The sequence below is a fragment of the Pristis pectinata genome, chromosome 19, assembly GCF_009764475.1.
Source record: "Pristis pectinata isolate sPriPec2 chromosome 19, sPriPec2.1.pri, whole genome shotgun sequence".
NCBI classification, from domain to species: domain Eukaryota; kingdom Metazoa; phylum Chordata; class Chondrichthyes; order Rhinopristiformes; family Pristidae; genus Pristis; species Pristis pectinata.
The window spans coordinates 30,472,242-30,493,378 of NC_067423.1; the positions used below are offsets into that span (position 1 = coordinate 30,472,242).

A 21,137-nucleotide genomic window follows, 5' to 3' on the forward strand; every position below is an offset into this window, starting at 1 on the left:
TATTCATCTTCAACAAGAGAGTTTAATCACCTACTCTTGACATTTAATGGCAGGGACCTCCTCCACTGACATCCTGGGGTCACCAGTGACTGGAAACTCAACCAGCCACATAATAAATGTGGCTACAACAGCATGTCAGAGGCTGGCGATCCTATTGCAAGCAATACCTAGTGACAACTCAACAACTTTCCACAATTGATAAGGCACAAGTCAGGTGTGTTCGTGGAATTCCCTTCATATGCTAAGATGAGAGCAGCTCCAATAAAATTCAAGAAGCTTGACACAATCCAGGACAAAGCAGCCAGCTTGATTGGTATCTTATCCACCATATGAAATATTCATTCCCTACCATCGCTGGTGCACTATGGTTGCAGTGTGCACCACCTACAAAGTGTGCTGCAATTACTCACCTTGGCTAATCTGAGAGCATCTCTCAAACCTGTGATCTCTACCACAAAACAAAAACAAAGGCAGCAGGTGCATGGAAACACTATCCCCTCCAAGTCATCCACCATCCTGACTTGAAAATATTGCTGCTGGGTCTAAATCCTGAACGTCCCTACCCAATAGCATTGTGTGAATACCAAAACCAGAAGGACTGCAATAGCTCAAGAAGGTGACTCACCACTACCACCTTCTCCTGGGTATTAGGGATGGATGATAAATGCTGGCTTTGCCAACAGTGCTCACATCCTAAAGAAAATGAATAACTATAAATAATTCAAATGGACCTTCATTGGAAAAAAGGCAGTGCTTCATGTGAACATCTGTAACACATAGTCACCAGATCATTTAAGCAAGAAAAGAAGCTATCTGGTAATTTGGGCCCGTGCTGATTCTTTCCTCAGTGCTCTGCAATATTTTTCTCCCTCAAATACTTTTCCGATTCCCCTTTGAATCTGCCTCCACCATCCTATATGGCAGTGAATTCCATATTGTTACTACTTGCAGCATAATAAGATGTTTTTACATTTTACTCCTCTTAACAATTGCCTTAGGTCTCAGTTCTCAAGCCTCCTATCAATGGAAATATTAGTAAATTGATGACGATTCCTCAATTTTGGCTTGGTATTCTGTATTCAATAGTCATGGAGGATAGCATTGTAACTCACTCTGAATGTACACTCCTGGTTCTGTCCTGTTATCGCATCTGTCTTGAATTCTTGCTCTGTTAATATATATTTCAATCTAAGATTGGATCCCAAAGCTCCTGCTTGGTAATGTTTCCGATTCAGATCCCCTCACTTCCAGCTTGGTATCCTGTGTTCTGTGATGGCAGTAAATCCGCTGAATCTTCATCTGGGATTCCTTGGTTGATTGCTTCTTGATTTGCACTTTACTGCTTATGTCATGGAATTACTAGCTTCCATTTTTGCATCACCAATTACACAATAATGGTAGCATTAGAATAGCAACTGCTACACCAGTGATCGGCAAGGGGATTAGCAAAATAGAGAAGTTGGTTGTGTTTTAGGCAGGCAAACCCAGTGCAAATCAGCCTAGAGAGGGCAACCTGTTAGAATTGTTTAAAAGTAGCTATCTAGTTTGCCTACCCTCCAACCTTGCCGAATAAGACTCCAGGACACTCGCAAGCAACTAATGAGAAAAGTCACGAGGGCTTCAAAATTTATGTAATTATAATTTTCTTTAAACATTCTTGTTTATTAATTGTAAAAGATTGAAAGTCATAGATTCAAGGAGTTGTATAGCACAGAAATGAGCCTTTCAGCTCACTACATCCATGCTGATCTTTTAGCCTGCAATATATCTGCATCTTTCTATACCTTGCCCATTCAAGTGACTGTCTGAATATCATCTTAACCATAGTAATTGTATCTAATTCTACTACCACCTCTGCAGCAAATTCCAGATATCAACCACTCTCTGCATGAAAAGCTTTCCCCTCAGGTCCCCTTTAAAACTCCTTCCTCTCACCTTAAACCTATGCCCTTTTGTTTTTTTGATACCCCTATGATGGGAAAGAAGATTCTGAATATCTACCCTATGTCTCTTATAATTTCATATACCTCTATTGTGAATATCATGAGTAGGATTACTGTGGATGGGTGTTTGGTGGTTGACCAAAAGGTCTGTTTGCTTGCTGTTTCAATCTATGAATTCTATCAATACAAGAAAAACTTCCCAATAAGAACACTTTGCCAATGAAAATGATGTCATCTATACATCAAATAAAATTTTAACAATTTTAAATCATTGGTGGGTTTAAGTACCATCATGAAGTCTTTGCACAACTCCACCACTCCTTTTATCTGAGGGTAAAAGATTTGTTGTTTACAGTGTTGAACAGTAAACCTAGTTCATTGGTTTAAAGTATGTGTGCTTGTGACACTTAATTTTTTTATTAATAAAGCTCATGGATATCCAGCCTTGTGCTTCCAGATGTGTTCTGAGTCTATTCCATTTAGCACAATTGTTGTTCCACACATTATGGAGGATGTCCTCTGTGTGATCACAAGGACTATACAGTGATCATTTCTATCTCAGATAGATGCATCTGCCCCAATAAGATGGATGGTAGTTTAACTAGTCACTATAAATTGTCCCTAGTGTAGGTGCAAGAGAATTGAGGGCAAAGGAAATGAAAAATGGGATTAGTCTTGGTCTGGTGTAAATGGCTACTTGATCTTCACCATGGACACAGTGGACCAAAGTTCCTGTTTCTGCATACAGTTCTAAGACTCATGAGGATGAGGTCAGGACAAGGTCATCCCTTGCAACAAACCTAATGTGATAACCCCGTCCTTCAGTGGTAGTGCTACCAAGCGATTTCTGGTGATGGATATTGAATGTAGTCTGGGTGGGGAATTTTAGTGTCTTTGCTACTTTTTATAATTCTTCAATGTTGTTCAACATGGAGATGCACCCATTCGTCAGCTGAGGAAGGATGGTAGTTGTAATCAGAAGATTTCCTTGCACAGGTTTGACCCGATGCCATGATTCTTCATGGGTTTTAGAGGCAATGTTGTGGACCCAATGTTCTGCCCCACCTGTATAGAACTGTGGTGCCACCTCTAGTGTATCTGCTGTGCTGGTGAGGCAGGACAAACAACAGGATTGTGATGGAGGAGACTGTCATGTGGTCCATAAGGTCTGATACTTAAATATGTTGGGCTGTTGCTTGGCTGGTCTACGGGGCAGTTCTCCCATTTTGACACCAATTCCCAAATATTTGTGAGGAGGACATTACAAGGAGAGCTGGGCTGGAAGTAATGTTATTGTGTATAAATTCAGTACCTTGGACCATCTGGTTTTATTATTTCTCTGAACATTTGTATTTGAGATTACAGAAGATCCCAGATCTCAGTTAAAATAAAAATGCAATTTGAGTGTGGGCTAACTAAACAGCATAGATTCATGGTAAACTGTTGTAAATCCTGGCTGTCTGTGTGCATACAAGAACCACATTTTTTTGAGACCAGTGAGGCTGAAATATCACTATAGACAAATTTTGAATATTGTACTCCTTTTGATGTCATTTCAGCAAATGTTGTGCAAGAGAGAACATAAATTATGGTACGGATTGAGGTAGTGAAATTCCCATTGGGCCCTAAGATGACCAAAAACATTCACTAAATTTCTTTATTCTGGGTTAAGCCTATTTTCAACAGCAGAACACCAATTTTTTGAAGTTGTTTGAACAAATTTTTTCTCAAGCATCATACTCACATTTGTGAGAACCAAAGAATCACAGAGAGTGTGACATTTAAAAATAATTAAGACTAGTAAAGAGGAAGTAAGAAATTAAGTGGAATCAGCACCAACAAATTCACTGGACCAAATAGCTTGCATTCTAGAGTAAATAGAAATAGGTAGCTAAAGAGATAGTAAATGCATTGTAGTAAATGCATTGATAGTAAAGGTCTTGCAAACTTTGATTGATTCTGGAATGATGTCACAGGATTGTAAAGTAGCAAATAGTAAAGCACTTTTCAAAACAAAAGGAACTCAGAAGATTGGGAACTGTGTATCACCTACCTGATTCCAGTTATTTGGTATGTTAGGGCATCATACTAGAACATCTAGAAAATCATAATATGATAATGTTCCATGAAAATGAATTTATGTTTGATGAATCTAGTATTTTCAGGATGTAACTAGCAGGGTTGATAAGGGGGAAATCAGTGGAAACAATATACCTGTATCTTCAAAATACATTTGATAAGGTGCCATGTAAAGGTTCATGGTGTTTGGGATTATATATATCAGTACAAATAGAGGACTAATTGAAAGGCAGAAAATAGATAGTAGGGCTAAGCAAGTTAATTTCAGAATGGCAGACTAATAGAGGTGGGATACCATATGGACCAATGCTGGGCCTTTAATTATTTACAAGTGAAATTAATCACTTATTTGAAAGGACAGAGAGTAATGTACCAAGGTTCTTGTTGATATAAAGCTGGGTCAGAAGATGAAATAAGGGAAGGATGCTAAGGGTCTGTGCAGGGATATAAAATCTGGACTTGAGGACTAGAAGCTAATGTGGGAAAGTGTGAGGCCATGCATTATGGTAAGAGGAATCAAAAATCAGATTATTATCTAAATGGAAAGAGAGTGCAAATGAGTGAAGTACAAAGGGATCGAGGCATTCTGTTGCATGAATCACAAAAAGTTAGCAGGCATGTGCAGCAAGCAGTAAAGAAGGCAAATTGCATGCTGGTCGATATTACAAATGTTTTGGAGTTTAGAAATAAGGAAGTGTTGTCACAATTGTGCATGGTATTGGTGAGGACACAGCTGGAGTACTGCACATAGTTTTGGTCCCCTTACCTAAGAAAGTATCACAGCATTGGAGGCAATCCAAAGGAAATTAACCAGGCTAATTCCTGGGATGAGAGGATTATCCAATGAAGAGAGGCTAAACAGGTTGGGTCAGTACACCTGGAATTTAGAAGATCTTATTGAAACCTACAGATGCTAAGGGGGCATGTCAGGGTGGATGTTGAGAGATTTCACTTGTGGGAGAGTCTCGAACACTGGGATTGAGTTTCAAGAAAAGGGGCCGGTCATTTGAAAATAAGATATGTAGAAATTTCTTCTTGCAGAGGTCAGCGAATTTCTGCAATTCCCTGTCTTCGAGAGTTATGGAGGCTAGATCATTAAAAATATTTAAAGTAGAGATAGATAAATTTTTGAAGGATTAGAAAATTAAGGACTATGGGGATCTAGCACAGAGGAAGAATTGAGGTCTGGGATAGAGTAGCCATGATCACACTGAATGACAGGACAGGCTTGAGGGGCTAAGTGGCCTACTCCTGTTCCTATTTCCATTTGTTCTTATGTACAAGAGTAGGAAATCTTGCTGCAGCTGTGCAGGATTTACATAAAACCACACTGGGCCTATGGTGGGCAGTTTTGATCTCTTTAGTCGAGGAGGAATATGGTGAAGATGGTGTAACATAGATGTCCTCGATGAGGGGGTGGATCTAAGGGTAGAAATTAAGTAGGCTAATGTAATGAAGTTTAGAATTTGAATTGTCCTCTTTTATTCACTTTTATTTGGTAGAAATATTAAAGATAAGTTTATTAAATATTTAAAATTCTGAGATATCATAAAGGGACGAGTGCAGACAGACTGTTAACTTGGGGCACGCTGTCATTTAGGAATTAGATGAGGAAATTTTTCTTTGCTCAGAGATTAGGAATCATTGAATTCATTACCTCAACAAGCTGTGACATTTGGCTCTTGTGGTCTTTAAGGCAACGATTGGTAAATTTTTTTGACCGTAAGGGTTTAAATAAGAATGTGGTGAAAAGCATCAGTGATGATCTTATCTGAATGGTGGATTGGGCTCAAACATTGCATGCCCTAGAGCTGTTTTTATTTCTTGTGTTCTCATCATCAACTTAATCCAATTCAGCTTCCAATTTCATTTCATTCAGCAGCGTTAGTAAATGTTGTTGTCCTCATATTTACTTTTATTTGTTTGTTAAATTCTTTGATTTATTTCTCTCAAAAGCACCTGGTTGACACTGGAAGGGCCATAAGCTATAAGACTAAGGAGCAAAAGCTAGAAAATTAGACCAACCTAAATTGTTATCTTGAATAAGATGGGCCAAACAACTTCCTTTTGTGCTAAGTTTCTATGATTGTTTAGGGTAGGGTTGCCAACAGTGGCTGGAGTTATTTCTAGACATTTTATTTTCCCTCCAAATGTTCTGTGGTACTACTGAACTCCACCTAGGTCCATCCTCACCAAATACCGCCTTCCCAAAGCTATCTGACTGGAAAACTCTCCATTGCTCGAGTAGATAATTCCTTTCTGACAAACAGGATCTATTCTCCTCACCAATGCTTTTATATAATTAATAGGCGGTTGCTTAAAGAACATGAAAACACTTTTTAAAAAAGCCTCTCCTGTGATTTTCCTCCAACGTAGTTCGTTGCAAAACGTCCTTGAGATTCATCTTCAGTTGCCGAATCCTCCCAAGTTAATTCTCCAAGGTTGACGTTCCTACTCCGCATTCACAGATTATACCAACTAATTAAACTTTAAAGATGCTTCGTTTTCTACAGTTGTGACCTACCTTTTGTTTTTTTTTAAAAAAAAGGTCGTTCAACCAGCTTCGTCACCTTTCTTACTCACTGTTTCTTTAAATGACTTAAATCAAGTCCAGCCCGCGACGTTTCTAAACAGCGGAACCTTCCAGGAGGGATTCTGACTGTCGGGGGGACGAGAGTTTGGACGGACAGGAGGGCGCTTGCTGATTGGTCGCTTGGCGACGGCGGTGTGTTCGACATGGCGACCCTGGTCCTGGACAACGGCGCGAGTACGGCGAAGATCGGCTTCAGCGACGAGGGAGTGAGGTGGGTCCTGGGGGTGAGGCGGGTCCCCGGGGGGCGGGTCCCTGGGGGGCGGGTCGCGGGTCCCGGGAGTGGGTGGTGAGTCCCAGAGGGAGGTGAGTCCCAGGGGAGGGGGCCCCTAGAATGAGATGGGTCTTGGGGGAGGCGGCCCCAGCGGTCACCCTCCTCCTGCTCTCGAGCGACGTCTAATTCAATTCTTTTCTCTTGCAGCATTTTGCCAAATTGCCAGTTTCGCTCGAGGACAGCTCGCCTCAAAACCTTCACCTCCAACCAGATCGATGAGATCAAGGATCCCTCAGGCCTGTATTACATCCTCCCCTTTCAGAAGGTGGGTGCTTGGGTTTTACTGGACGCGGTTTTATAGTGAGCTTCAAAGTGAGGATGCTTGCAGCTCCTTCAAAGAAAGCTGACCACAAAGATCTAGCACTTTGAGGCATGGACCTCCTTTTGCCAATAACAGAAACAGGTTTATTATCACTGACATATGTCAATATGTCATGAAATTTGTTGTCTTGTGGCAGCAGTACAGTACAAGATATAAAAATTACTACAAGTTACAAAGAAAATAAATAGTGCAAAAGAGAAATAATGAGGTAGTGTTCATGGACCATTCAGAAATCTGATGGCAGAGGGGAAGAAGCTGTTCCTAAAATGTTGAGTGTGGATCATCAGGCTCCTGTACCTCCTCCCTGATGGTAGTAACACAAAGATGGCATGTCCTGGATAGTGAGGGTCCTTAATGATGGATGCTGCCTTCCTGAGGCAGCGCATCTTGAAGATGTCCTTGATGGTGGGGAGGGTTATATCATTTATCATCAATATCATTTGCTGGCAGGCATCACTTCACAGATCCCTGATGTCCAATTGCTCTGATCTCATTACGGCTCCAGGGATTCCTTCGGGTATCATTTGGGTTTCTGATCAAGCCCAGGCATTAGTTTTGGGCTCAAGGTATCGTGGCCAGAATAACTTTGTCTGGATGTTGAAACTATAGCAATGCAACATCAGAATTGAGATATATTAATGCCATCTTAATCATTAAGTATTGCTTTCAATAGGTCTTTATCATTTGTAAATGTATGTAGCATCCACAACAGAAACAGTTATGTGGTCCAACTACTCTGTTGGACCTTCTATCATTTTAAAGTAGGATTTTAGGTCACTCTCACTTTTCTCCACAAAAGGTATACACAATGTGTTTATGCTTTCCAAATGGGTGTAATCCTTTATAATTCCAAGTATCCCTGTGAATTTTTTGCGCTCTCCAATTTTATATATCTGGCGAGTAGGATTAAACAGAATCCCATGGCATTCTATACATGCATCAAGTGCTAGAGGATAACTAGCGAGAGGGTAGGACCACTCAAGGATAATGAGGTGGAGGATGTGGGTGGGATCCTAAATGTAGTTTGCATCAGTATTCACCAAGGAGAAGGACATGGAGAATAGTGAGATCGGTGTGGGGCATGCAAATATAATAGGGCATTTTGAGATAAAGAAAGAGGTGGTGTTGGGTCACTTGAAGAACATTAAAGTGGATAAGACCCCAGGGCCCGATGGTACATAGACAAAGTAATTGAGAGAAGCAAGAGATGAGATTACTGGGGCCTTGACCAAGATCTTTGTGTCCTCTCTAGCCACAGTCAATGTTCTGGAGGACTGGCATGTAGCTCGTGTTCTTCCATTGTTCAAGATGGGAAATAGGGGTAATCCTGGAAATTATAGACCAGTGAGTCTCATGTCAGTGGTAGGGAAGCTATTGGATAGGATTCCTGGGGATGGGATTTATGAGCATTTGGAAAAGCATGGATGAATTGGGGACAGTCAGCATGGCCTTGTGCAGGGCACATCATGTCTTGCTAACCTGAGTTTTTTGAGGAGGTGATCGATGAAGGTAGAACAATGAATGTTGTCTACATAGATTTTAGTAAGGCATTTGACAAGGTCCCTCACGTAGCCTCATCCAGAAGATTAAGGTGCATGGGATCCACACTGACTTGGCCATTTGGATTCAGAATTGGCTTGCCCATAGGAGACAGAGGGTAGTGATCAATGGGTCTTATTCTAGCTGGAGGTCTGTGACTAGTGGTGTTCTGCAGGGACCCGTGTTTGTGATATATATGTGTGACTTGGATGAAAACGTGAATTGGTTAGTAAGTTTGCAAATGACAGGAAGATTGATGGCATTGTGGATATTGTAGATTGCCAAAGGATACAGTGGGATATATATCAATTGCAGATATGAGTAGAGAAATGGCAGATGGATTTTAATATGGCCAAGTGTGAGGTTTTGCACTTTGAGAGATTAAATGGAAAGTACACAATTGCAGGACCCTCAACGGCATTGATGTACAGAGGGATCTTGGGGGCCAAGTCAATAGCTCCCTGAAAGTGGCTGCACAGGTTGATAGGGTGGTAAAGAAGGCATATGGCATGCCTGCCTTGATTAGTTGGGTGGCATCTGGAGTATTGCGTTCAATGTTGGCTGCCCCACTATAGGAAGAATGTGGAGGCTTTGGAGAGAGTGCAGAAGTGGTTTACCAGGATGCTGCCTAGATTAGTGGTCATGTGCTATAAGGAGTTGTTGGAAAAACTGGGGTTGTTTTCTCTGGAATGGCGGAGGCTGAGGGGAGACCTGATAAAAGGTTGTAAAATTATGAGAAGCATAGATAGAGTACACAGCCAATATCTTTTTCCTAGGGTCGAAATGTCTAGTACTAGAGGGCAGCATTAAAGGTGGGAGGTGAAAGGTGCCAGCTATGCAATCTGCTACTTCTCTATGACTTTGCAAGTTCTGATCTGGTCCATTAAATCTGTCCTGTGGCATATTGTTGAAAATGTCCTGCATTACCTTTGTCTACTCAGCCACTTCTTTCAATACTTGAATTTGAGCATTAGTAATTGCACAGAAAGCAAAGAGTGTGAATAAATGGATTCTTCTTGGGTCAGCAGGTGTGGTTAATAGGATATCTGAGGGATCAGTTCATGAGTCTGGGTGATTTGCAATCTATTTCAACAATTTGGCTGAGAAGACCAAACATCATCTTTCCATGTCTGCTGGTGATACTACACTAGTAGAATTGTGAGCCGGGATGAGTGAGTGAGCAGACAAGAACGTGGCAGATTGAATGGAATGTGGAAAAATGTTTACAAAACAGAAAAACGGAGTATTTTTAAAGGTGACTGAATGAATGTTACCATTACCTAAAGGGACCTAGGTGTGCTTCTGCACAAGGTGCAAAATGTCAATGTGCAAGTGCAGCAAGTGATTAGGAGGGAAAATGCAACATTAGCCTTTCATTGTTGGAGCTTATGAATAAGGGAGTCTAACTTGAACTGGATAGGGTGTTTTTGAAACCACACCTTGAGTGTTATGTGTAGGTTAGGTTTCCTTATTCAGGAAAGATGTACTTCCAGAAGGACTGCAGTATTTTTCCCTAAAATCTATTCTCACCTCTTCGAAGGTCTGCCTTGCTACATCTGTTACTCTTGATTTGTCCTCCTCAGTTTTTGTACCAGAACAAGATGAGAATATAAGCAGGCGAAGTCCATCTAGTCCTTTGAGCCTTCTCTGCCATTCAAGATGGTGGCTGATCTTCTACTTAAGTGCCATTTACTTAATTCAAAAATCTGTTGATCTCTGTTTTGAATGAACTCAATAACAGAGCTTCCTCGACCCTTCAGGATAGCAAATTCCAAAGATTGACCATTTTCTGGGTTAACAGAAAATTCTTCATGTTTCAATCTAACATGGCGTACTCCTTTGGCAGGAGGAAAGTTGACTGTCAACCTTATTGACCCCTCAGCCAGGGGAAACATGGTCCTTAAGCATCTACCCTGACAAGCCCTTTGAGAATTTTGTAAGTTTCAGTGAGATCACTTAGGACTCTTCTAAACACTGAAGAAAACAAACCTAGCATACAAACTCTCCTCCGACAACAAACGTTCTTCCCCCCAACCACACCCCCCCCCCCCCCCCAATTTCCAGGAACCAGTTGAGTGAACTTTTATGCACACCCTCCATGAGTATTGCAGCATGGTCATCATTATCCAGAGGTTCACTGCACATTTCCTGGTTTGTTCCTGATTACTAGATTCAGTCGGGTATCCTCCCTTGTTGGGCTCCTCCTATACTGTTCAGAAAGGAGACCATTCTGTCTCTTGCTTCTGGGGAATTAATTTTGTGATTTATTCAATTCTTTTTTTCTCCTGTTCCTTATTTATTTCCATATGTCTTCCTGCAGTTAGGTGGTCTGTAAACTATCCCTCAGTAATATAAGGCATTGGTGAGACCAATATTAATACCCTTTTTTGAGAAGGACATTAATAATTGAAAACTGTTGAGAGAAGACTTGTGAGACTAATATATATGAAAATAAAAATCCGATGATTCATTATCTACCTCACAAAGGCCCCTGTCCCCGTGCCCTCTTTCACACACTGCAGCCCCAATTCCTGTGCTCTCTTGTAGCTCCCTAGGTTCTGTTTCCCATCATCCCATAAAACTCATCTGGTTACTCAGATAGTAACACAGCAATTTACTATTTTTCTCCTAATCTCAGAAAGCAATTTTGAGTTACACATCATGATAATCTAGTGTGAGTGCATGTTTTTCATTAGTGGGACAATATGACTTATTCCACAAGGAATGTTGCACAATGTTAGGCCTCTATGTATTTTCTTAAATTCCTAATAAGACAGAATTACAAAATTCACTTAATGTTGTGTTATAGTTTTAAGATGAAGGATGGGACATTGTGATGGTTCACCAAAAGGAATGGCAGAATATCGACAAAAGTGCATGTTTTATATGGGCACGTTGCTGTCTCGCTGTATTTCTACAGCTGTTAATTCTGATCCATTGTTTGCCCTGGTTATGAAATGGTGATAACCTCATTAGAATTATTGTGGGGTAAACACAGGTGGAGATGAGGCAGTAGGTTTTACAGATTGTTAATTCACTTCATTTTCATTTTCACCTTTACATCCTTATTTTGGGTAAATTTATAATTTCACACTTTTGACTTGTATTCAATTGTGTTAAACTTGCAGTATGGAAGTTTCTTTGGAAGTGTCTGAGAATTTTTTGTTTCTCTGAATGTATTTACATTATGTTAAATAACATTTCTCACTTTAGGGATATTTGGTTAACTGGGATGTTCAGAGGCAAGTGTGGGATCACCTGTTTGGGAAAGAAATGTACAAGGTAAGCTGCATTTATTTGCGTGTAATGGTTCTTTTTAAATTTGTGAACATAACCATATCTTTGTGATCCACCATTCCACAAGTAACACATCAAATCTAAACTATGAAAATTTTGGATCATTTGTAAAGCTTCTGCAATGGATATTTCTAAATTGAAACATTTTTTTAGTTTGGCAGTAAATAGCAGTTAGGAATACAAAGTAATATTAAACCAAAAAAATCAGGAAAAACATGTAAGTAACTGAAACAACTTTAAGAAGCTATGTTTCTAAAGGAGCCCCTCCATGAAGAGATATTTAGTAGTTAGTTAGTTACTGCACTGGTGAAAATATTAGGAACTGCAGTAATCCATCAGGATTGTCATGAGAAGATATTAACTACATAATATAATTTTGAGATATTTATGGGAGGCATGGTGAAGCAATATAAATATTTTGTTTTCTTTACATTGAGTAACATTCAGTCTAAGTGCTCACTGAATTGAGTTCAGTATAATTTTCATATGGCATCTTTCGGTTAAAAGAATTGAATGGGAAAAAAACTAGAAAACTAGAAGCTCAAATGGGAAGCCCAATGGCCCTCTGCATCATTGCATTGTTCATAAATAACTATTTCTGCACATACTTTCTGTGGGGGGAAAAAAGAGAATTTACTTTTGAATGCGGTTAACTAAAATTTTCATAGTGTTTACGGGGACATTTCAACAGTTGTTGCATGACCTGCCTGCAATCATTTTTAATATGGGCCTGCTACTTGGAAATTCAGTAGTGCCCAAGGTATTGGACGATTGAAGTGGCCTTGTGCAAGGGAATGCATTTTCTTTTCTTGCTGTATGAATGCAGAGCATATAAAGGAACTTGGGCAAGGCCAGTTTCAACACCAGGTCTGGATTACTCATAGGAGAGGGAGTCACGATTTTTACCTGCCACCGATCAGTGATGGGTAGGTTGGGTTGAGTGAAGATTGTGAGCTTGGAGATGTGTGGGGTTTAGTACTGAGGGGGGGGAGAAGGTTTGTTAATTGACCTTCAACATAAATGAAGGTCCTATGTTAATTATGTAACAATTAATTAACATAAAGAGGGCCTTCTTGAGTTTGTTTCCCAGCAGCACTTTTGGACCCTCTCATGAGAAAGGGTTGCACAGAAATAGGCCTCGCAAGCACCTTGAATACCTGTTACTATGGCACATCTCCAATACAAGTGAAGATCATTGGATATTGTTCAATGCCAATCTCTCCTGAGTCCTTAAAGTGTTATAGGGTACACACATGCAGGAACCAGGAATGAAGATCATAGGCTTCCCAAATTACAGTAAGATTTTACACTTGTGATATTTTTAAAAGAAATTGCATTGTATGACACACAAAAAATTGTGTCTTGTGATCTAATTTCAAGGCAAGTACATTTTTTACATTCAGTTTCAAGACAAAGCAGCTTTGAAGGTGGGCATTTGCTACTAATTGTGCATCAGGCAATAAATGAGGATTGATTTGCTTTGAAACAAAAGTTTATTGATTGGCAGTAACATGCTACAACTACTATTAGCATTTTGAGCACAGAAACACACCATTTGATTCAAGAAGTGCTTGTTTCAACTGAGCCTCCTCTCGCCTTCTGCATCTTGTGCATCAACATGTCCTGATACCTTTTTTTTGGCTGTCTGGCTTCTTATTGAATGCAACTGTGCCCCTTTGTGAGTTATGTCTTCAACCAAGGTCTGGATAAAGGTGCTTTTCTGATATTGTCCTGGGATGGAACTGTTTTCTCTACATCATTCCTATAAAACCATTTCATAATCCTAAAGACCTCAAACAGTTACCCTATATTGTTCAAGATCTGCATACCATTCCATTGGAGTGGAAAACAGCAGAAGTAACTCCTTCATTCAAAAAGGAGATGAGGAGCTGGAAACTACAAACCAGTTAGCTCAACATCTGTCATGGGGAAATGTTAGAAGCTATTATCGAATTTATGATAGCGGGGCACTTGAAAAAAGGGGAACAACATAGTCAGCGTGACTTTGTGACAAGGAAACCAATTTATTAGATTTCTTTTGAAGAAACAATGTAATGTGGAGAGAGAACTGGTGGATGTACTGAGAGTTCCAGAAGGCATTGATATGGTGGCAAATCAAAGGTGGTTTCAGAAAGTAAAAGCTCACGGTGTGGGAAGTTGCATGTTGGCGTGAATATAAATCAGGAAACTGAGAGTAGGCATCAATGGGTCTTCTAATTTGACAAGATTTAAAGAGTGGAGTGCCTCAGGGATTGGTGCTGGGACCTCAACTTTTTTTTTATAACTTATATAAATTGTATGAAGGGATCAAAGATGTGGTTGCTAAATGCGCTAATGACAGAAAGGTAGGTGGGAAAGTAAGTTGTGAAGAGGATGGTCATGTAGGGATATAGGTAGGTCAAGTAAATGGGCAAGGATCTGGTAAATGGAGTATAATGTAGGAAACGTGAAATTGTCCATTTTGTTAGGAAAAATAAAAAAGCATATTACCTAAGTAATGAGAGATTGCAGATCCCTCAAATGCAGAGGGATCCGAGTGTCTCAGTGCATGATTCGCAAAAGGCTAGTATGCAGGTATAGTAAGTAAATAGGAAACCTAATAATCCTATTGTTTATTGCTAGGAGGAATTGAATACAAAAATAGGTTTCAGTTATAGGGTATTGATGATACCTCATTCGGTTGCTGCGTCCAGTATTTAAGGAAGGATGTTAATGCACTGGAGTTTAGACAAGTAAAAAGGGACATGATGCAGATATAAGATCCTGAAGATCTTGAGAGGGTGAATGTAGAGAGGATGTTTTTCTTCTTGTGGGAGAATGTATTGGTTTATTATTGTCACTTGTACCGAGATACAATGGAAAAAGTTGTCTTGCATACCGTTCATACAGATCAATTCATTACATAGTGCATTGAGGTAGTACAGAGTAAAAACAATGACACAATACAGAGTAAAGTGTCACAGCTATAGGGAAGTGCATTGCAGGTAGACAATAAGGTGCAAGGTCCAGTAAAGTAGATTGTGAGGTCACGAGTCTATCTCATCATATTAGGGAGCCATTCAATCGTCTTATCACCATGGGATAGAAGCTGTTCTTGAACCTGGTGGTATGTGCCCTCAGGTTCCTGTATCTTCTGCCTGATGGGAGAGGAGAGAAGAGAGAGTGACCCAGGTGGGTGGGGTCTTTGATTATGCTGGCTGCTTCACCAAGGCAGTGAGAGGTATAGATGGAGTCCCTGGAGGGGAGGCTGGTTTCCGTGATGCGCTGGGCTGTGTCCACAACTCTCTGTGGTTTCTTGTGGTCCAGGGCAGAGCAGTTGCCATACCAAGCCATGATGCCTCTAGATAGGATGCTTTCTATGGTGCATCGATAAAAGTTGGTAAGTGTCAAAGGGGACATGCCAAATTTCTTTAGCCTCCTGAGGAAGCAAGAGGCGCTGGTGAGCTTTCTTGGCCATGGCGTCTACATGGTTGGACCAGGACAGGCTATTGGTGATGTTCACTCCTTGGAACTTGAAGTTCTCAACCTTCTCAAAACTCAGCACCATTGATGTAGACAGGGTACACTGCCCCTTTTCCTGAAGTCATTGATCAGCTCTTTTGTTTTGCCGATGTTGAGGGAAAGGTTGTTGTCATGACACCATGTCACTAAGCTCTCTATCTCCTTCCTGTACTCCAACTCATCGCTGTTTGAGATATGGCCAACTATGGTGGTATTGTCTACAAATTTGGAGATGGAGTTACAGCAGAATCTGGCCATGCAGTCATGAAGGTATAGGGAGTAGAGTAGAGTAGAGGACTGAGGACACAGGCCTGTGAGGGACCAGTGTTGAGAATAATCGTACTGGAGGTGTTGCTGCCCATCTAGAGCTAGATGTCCTTTCAAAAAAAAAAATGAGTTGCTCAGTTAAGATAGAGATGAGGTGATTTTTTTTTTCTTCTCTTTCTCCTAGGTGGTCATGAACCTTTAGGAAGCTCTTCCTCAAAGGGCAGTGAAAATTACATGTTTGAATATTTTTAAGGTGGAGGTAGATGGAAACTTGACAAGTAAAGCAGTGAAAGGTTACTGCAGGTGGAAGGGAGTGCAGAGTTGAGGGGCCAAATTCCTACACCTGTTGCTAAGTTTATACAAGTACATTATGCTGAGTAATTTTTGCTTGACCACACTGTTACCCTTTCCTTCATTTTCATAATTAAGAGTGGATGGATAGGGCAATAATTGACCCATTTGGATTTGTTCTTTTTATGAGTGGGACATAAGCCCTCCACTCTACCCCCTATATATTCATAACTATGTGGCCAGATTCTGCTCGAGGAGTTGGAGCAGAATCTGGCCATGCAGTCATGAGTATATAGGGTATCATCAACAAGTTTGCAGATGATACCACTGTAGTTGGCCATATCTCAAATAACGATGAGTCGGAGTACGGGAAGGAGATAGAGAGCTTAGTGACATGGTGTTATGACAACAACCTTTCCCTCAATGTCAGCAAAACAAAAGAGCAGGTCATTGACTTCAGGAAAGGGGACAGTATACATGCACCTGTCTACATCAATGGTGCTGAGGTCGAGAGGGTTGACAGTTTCAAGTTCCCTGGTGTTGTTTCTGGCACGTGGTTTGCCTGATGTTGTTTCTGGCATCCTCTTCAATGAGGGATCAAAATCACTCATTGAATTAGATTTGGCTCTCTGTATTGATGGTAAAATGAGTGAAGGATTAATACAAACCATGAGGTTGCATATTCTGCTTCTGCTGCTAGTTGATACTTTGTCATCAGTGTTCAGTTTTGCATTGCAAGATCCCATTGTATTTAGTATGATCTTAATTTTTTTTGTTCTCTTGCCACCTATAGATTTGCTAAAATGACCATTAATAGTTGTACCACCCTAAGTGCACCAGCAACCACCTTCTCCTTCCACAATTGTTATACTCTCAAACTATCTGAATTATAGCCAAGTACTATCTTGACAATACAGGACAAATCATAGAATTTTATCAAATTGTATCTTAATTGTTTCAAAATTTGCATTTAGGTGGATTTTCCTGAAACCACTATAATCATCACTGAACCATATTTCAACTTTAATTCCATCCAAGAATCAATGAATGAAATCTTATTTGAAGAATATCAATTTCAAGCTGTCTACAGGACAAATGGTGACTGAACATACTTAACTTTTTTTTTACTAATGAGGTCTCCAATGATAGACTTTCAAAAGTAGGAATGTGATTTTGACATTTTAAATGTATTTTTCAGCTGGGACGTTGAGTGCTTCCAAGTATTTTCAAGAAAATGATTCTGAACTCTGTTGTCTTGTGGTGGACAGTGGCTACTCTTTTACACACATTGTTCCTTACTGTAAAGGGAAAAAGATGAATGAAGGTATTTGCAGGTAAATTAGATTATGTTTACATGTTCTTCTATTTTGCCAGATATTACCTCATCAAAGTTTTAAAATTGTTTGTTTAATCAAAGCCAAAACTTTGATTGCAGTCAACTATTAAAGCTTTGATTGTAAAACATTCTTGCTGTTACTTAACTACTTTCTTGAGTGTTAAGAGATTCTATAATGCCACTGTAAATCAAATGTTAACTATATTGTCCTAGTAGAGAAAAGTTGGGTGGATTATTCAGAATTATTATGATATCAATGTGACATCTATCCTGATGAGAGATTGAATTTGGAATGTACTGTGACCGACACTGAAGTGAGGAGGTACAGAGTAACATTAGTAATAGTCCAGCCATTGATGGAAGTTGGGAGGCAGAGAAAGAAGAGAAGTGCAAATTTTAACTTACACACAGAAATTCTTCTTGTATTTGCTATTTCTAGTGAAAGTATAAATGCAAACTAAGGATTTACAATGTGGAAGAAATCTTGTTGAATTTATGACTTGGCTGAATTGTGTCTGTTGTCTGCCTAGTAATAGAGGCATAGAGAGGTCCGGCACAGAAACAGGCCCTTCAGCCCACTAAATCTGCACCAACCATCAAGCACCCATTTTTACACCAATCTTACCCTAACCTGTTATATTCTAGCCACATTCCCTTCAACTCTTCCCAAAGATTCTACCACTCATCTCCACACTGGTGGCAATTTATAGTGCCCAAATAATCTACCAACCCACACATTTTGGATGCGTGAGGAAACCAGAGCATCTGGAGGAATCCCACATGGTCACAGGGAGAATGTGCAAACTTCACACAAACAACACTGGAGTTTGGGATTGAATCCGGGTTATTGGAACTGAGGCAGCACCTTTACTTGCTCCACCACCCTAGATAAATATTCTGCTCTAGGATTGTTTTGCAATCATGTGAGAACGACCTATCGGGTAGGATTTTCCTTCTTGGATAATGACTGGAAACTTGAGAATCTTTCTGTTAATGAGATGTATATTTTTGGTCTATTGAATTCCATCATTGTCCCTTTGTACATGAAAGGTTCTTAAGATATGGCTAATGTTGGACTGTTCATCATTGTTACCTCACTTAAGTAAATTATCCAAATATCTGCTAGGGTAGATTGCATGGTTCTAGCAAGTTGAACTTCTGTTCATTTGAAATTCACGTTACTTTGGTTCTGGCAAGTATTTGGCAGGTGGCTCTTCAAGAGAAGAACAAAATAATTGTTTTTTTTCTTTGCAGGATTAATGTTGGAGGGAAACTGCTCACAAACCATCTCAAGGAAATAATATCCTACAGGTAAAGCTTCTAGAGATTTAGTAGATCAGGAAGGGGTTATGACTGATGATGTGTTGTGGGGGGGTTGTCTGATTTAGCAAGGGATTTGAATCAATAGTTGTCACAAAGTTCTGATTATTATAAATCATGTTTGCTAAGGATTGGATTCTTTGAAAGAATCCGGTATTAGACTTGTTTTATAAATAATTAACTAAGTGATTATTTTCCTTATCCACAGCATATTAAACCTATAATTCATCAAACCAATGTTAAATTTTAGGTCATTTAGAAATACCAATAATTTGGTTACCAAATTTAGGCAACCTGCTATAGATTCTGGAACATAGAACATTACAGCACAGTACAGGCCCTTCGGCCCACGATGTTGTGCCAACCTTTTAACCTACTCTAAGATCAATCTAACCATTCCCTCCCCCATGCCTCTCCATTTTTCTGTCATCCTTGTGCCTATCTAAGAGTCTCTTAAATGTCCTTAATGTATCTGCCTCTACCTGCACCCCTGGCAGTGCATTCCACACATCTACCATTCTCTGTGTATAAAAAAAACACTTATCTCTGTTATCCCCTCTGTACTTTCCTCCAATTTAAAGAATATAGTGGTTTTGAAGGGAACAAATGAGTTGATCAAATTACGGGCAAAATTATTTTAGAGTATTCATAAGATAATCTGAATTGTGACTTGTTTGTTGGAGTTAACTGAGTAAAAGATGAATAGATTTTTGTTTCGAAGGATTTACAGATTTAAATGGATAATGTGGTACAGTTCAATCAAAATCAAATGTTCTGATATTCAACAAGTAACTTGATTTTTAAAACTAGATATCTTTCTTTTGTATAAAGAATAACACAAAGCTTCAACTATGATTGCTCTCAGTTTACAAACAGTCTCACGCATAATGATAATGGAATCTGATGCATTAATGTTGCTTTTTTAAAACTAAGTAACTGTACTATAAATCCTCTGCAAGCCACTTTTTTTTTGTTTGGTAAGGAACTGTATAATATAAAGTTACAGTACAGAACAGGTCCTTCGGTCTATGCCAGTGTTAATACTTCTTGTCCTTCTTAATCTCACTTTGTCAGCATGTCCTTCAATGCCTTTTTCTTCATGTCCTTATCTAGCTTCTCCTTAAGTCATACTCTCAGAGCATCCTAGGTGTTTTCTCCAATGATTTTGCAACTCAGGAAAAAAAAACTGCAGATGTTAGAAATCTGAAATTTAAAAAAATGGAAAATGTTGGAAACTTTTTTTATTTTGTATATTCTGGCCTGCTGGACATGTCCCACAGCGAACTATTACCAACACGTTATTACAGATGAAGCTTAATCTGATGTTAACTGCCTCTTAACTGCCACATTAGGTCGTATGTTCTCGCTCTTCCAGAGATATTCCCTTTGTTCTATCCATGCCCTTCCTGCCCTTTTCTGCCACCTAAACTAACTTATTTCTCTTTCTAAGTTCTGACCTGAAACATTACCTGTTTCTCTTTCCACAGGTGTTGCAAGACCTGCTGAGGGTTTCCAGTATTTTCTGATTTTAAAGTTAATTTTTCAAATTTTTTTTTCTTAATAACTGGAATTTCCAGTTTGTCCTTTGTTCTTTCCCACACACCAGTGAATTCTGGACAGAATTAACTGAAATAGCGCAGAAGGTCTTGGAATTTTAAAAAGAAATTTTAAGTGAGTTGTGTCCAAACCATATAGACTTGTACTTATAGTTATTCACTAATGATTTGCAAGTACAGTGACAACAGCATTGTTGGTAAAAGAGTTACTTTGTTATTTTAAACTAGGTTTAAATGATTTTGAATTCAGTCAGTTGGTTTGCCGTGCTCCATAATGCCAGTCATTAGCAGTCAATTGAGACCATCCCTTGATCTATTTCATTAACAGCAGCAACAGAACCAATTTTCATTTTTAGTTGGTTTAATTCAGTCAGTAAGGCCCCACGGACAACATTTTTGTGATAATAAGTTGTTTATATTTTAATTATTCACTTCATGGGTGTTATTATTCCTGTTAGGGCAAGCATTTATTGCCAGTCCTTGCAGGTACTGGTGAACCATCTTCTTGAATCACTACAGTCATGTGTTGAAGGTTCCATCTGTTGTGTAGGGAATTTATTGACGTTTTTGCATAAAGGCCTCTGTCCCTCCCAAAGCCTAATTTTGCATGTGTTCATTGTCCACAGGCCAGTGATTCTGTAGATAGCTCACTCATTTTGTAACTAATATCATAGCCTACATCAGTGCTCTTCATTCACCTGTATTGATGGTATATTTTGTATTTTTCTTTAGTTCCTAGTGTCTGCCTGAAAGATTCTCTTCAAACACAATTGTTATACAACAGGGCAAATATTGAAAGCCTTGGCAGTAAAAGGTCTTTAT

At 39.5% G+C, this 21,137-nt stretch overlaps 2 protein-coding genes across 2 annotated transcripts in view; one reads left to right on the forward strand and one right to left on the reverse strand.

The window, feature by feature from the left end:
• The window catches only part of LOC127580358 (T-complex protein 11-like protein 2), a 41,714-nt gene extending 35,069 nt beyond the window's left edge, over window positions 1-6,645 (reverse strand). Inside the window, exon 1 of the mRNA XM_052033706.1 lies at window positions 6,547-6,645. The gene's annotated coding sequence lies outside the window, so the exon portion shown is untranslated. The remainder of the gene's footprint in view (window positions 1-6,546) is intronic.
• A 1-nt stretch (window position 6,646) lies between these two features.
• actr6 (actin related protein 6) overlaps window positions 6,647-21,137 on the forward strand; it is a 30,413-nt gene continuing 15,922 nt past the window's right edge. Inside the window, exons 1-6 of the mRNA XM_052033707.1 lie at window positions 6,647-6,826; window positions 7,034-7,151; window positions 11,961-12,029; window positions 17,078-17,201; window positions 17,302-17,437; window positions 18,694-18,750. Coding sequence (XP_051889667.1) covers window positions 6,759-6,826; window positions 7,034-7,151; window positions 11,961-12,029; window positions 17,078-17,201; window positions 17,302-17,437; window positions 18,694-18,750 — 572 coding nt within the window. The 5' untranslated portion in view covers window positions 6,647-6,758. The remainder of the gene's footprint in view (window positions 6,827-7,033; window positions 7,152-11,960; window positions 12,030-17,077; window positions 17,202-17,301; window positions 17,438-18,693; window positions 18,751-21,137) is intronic.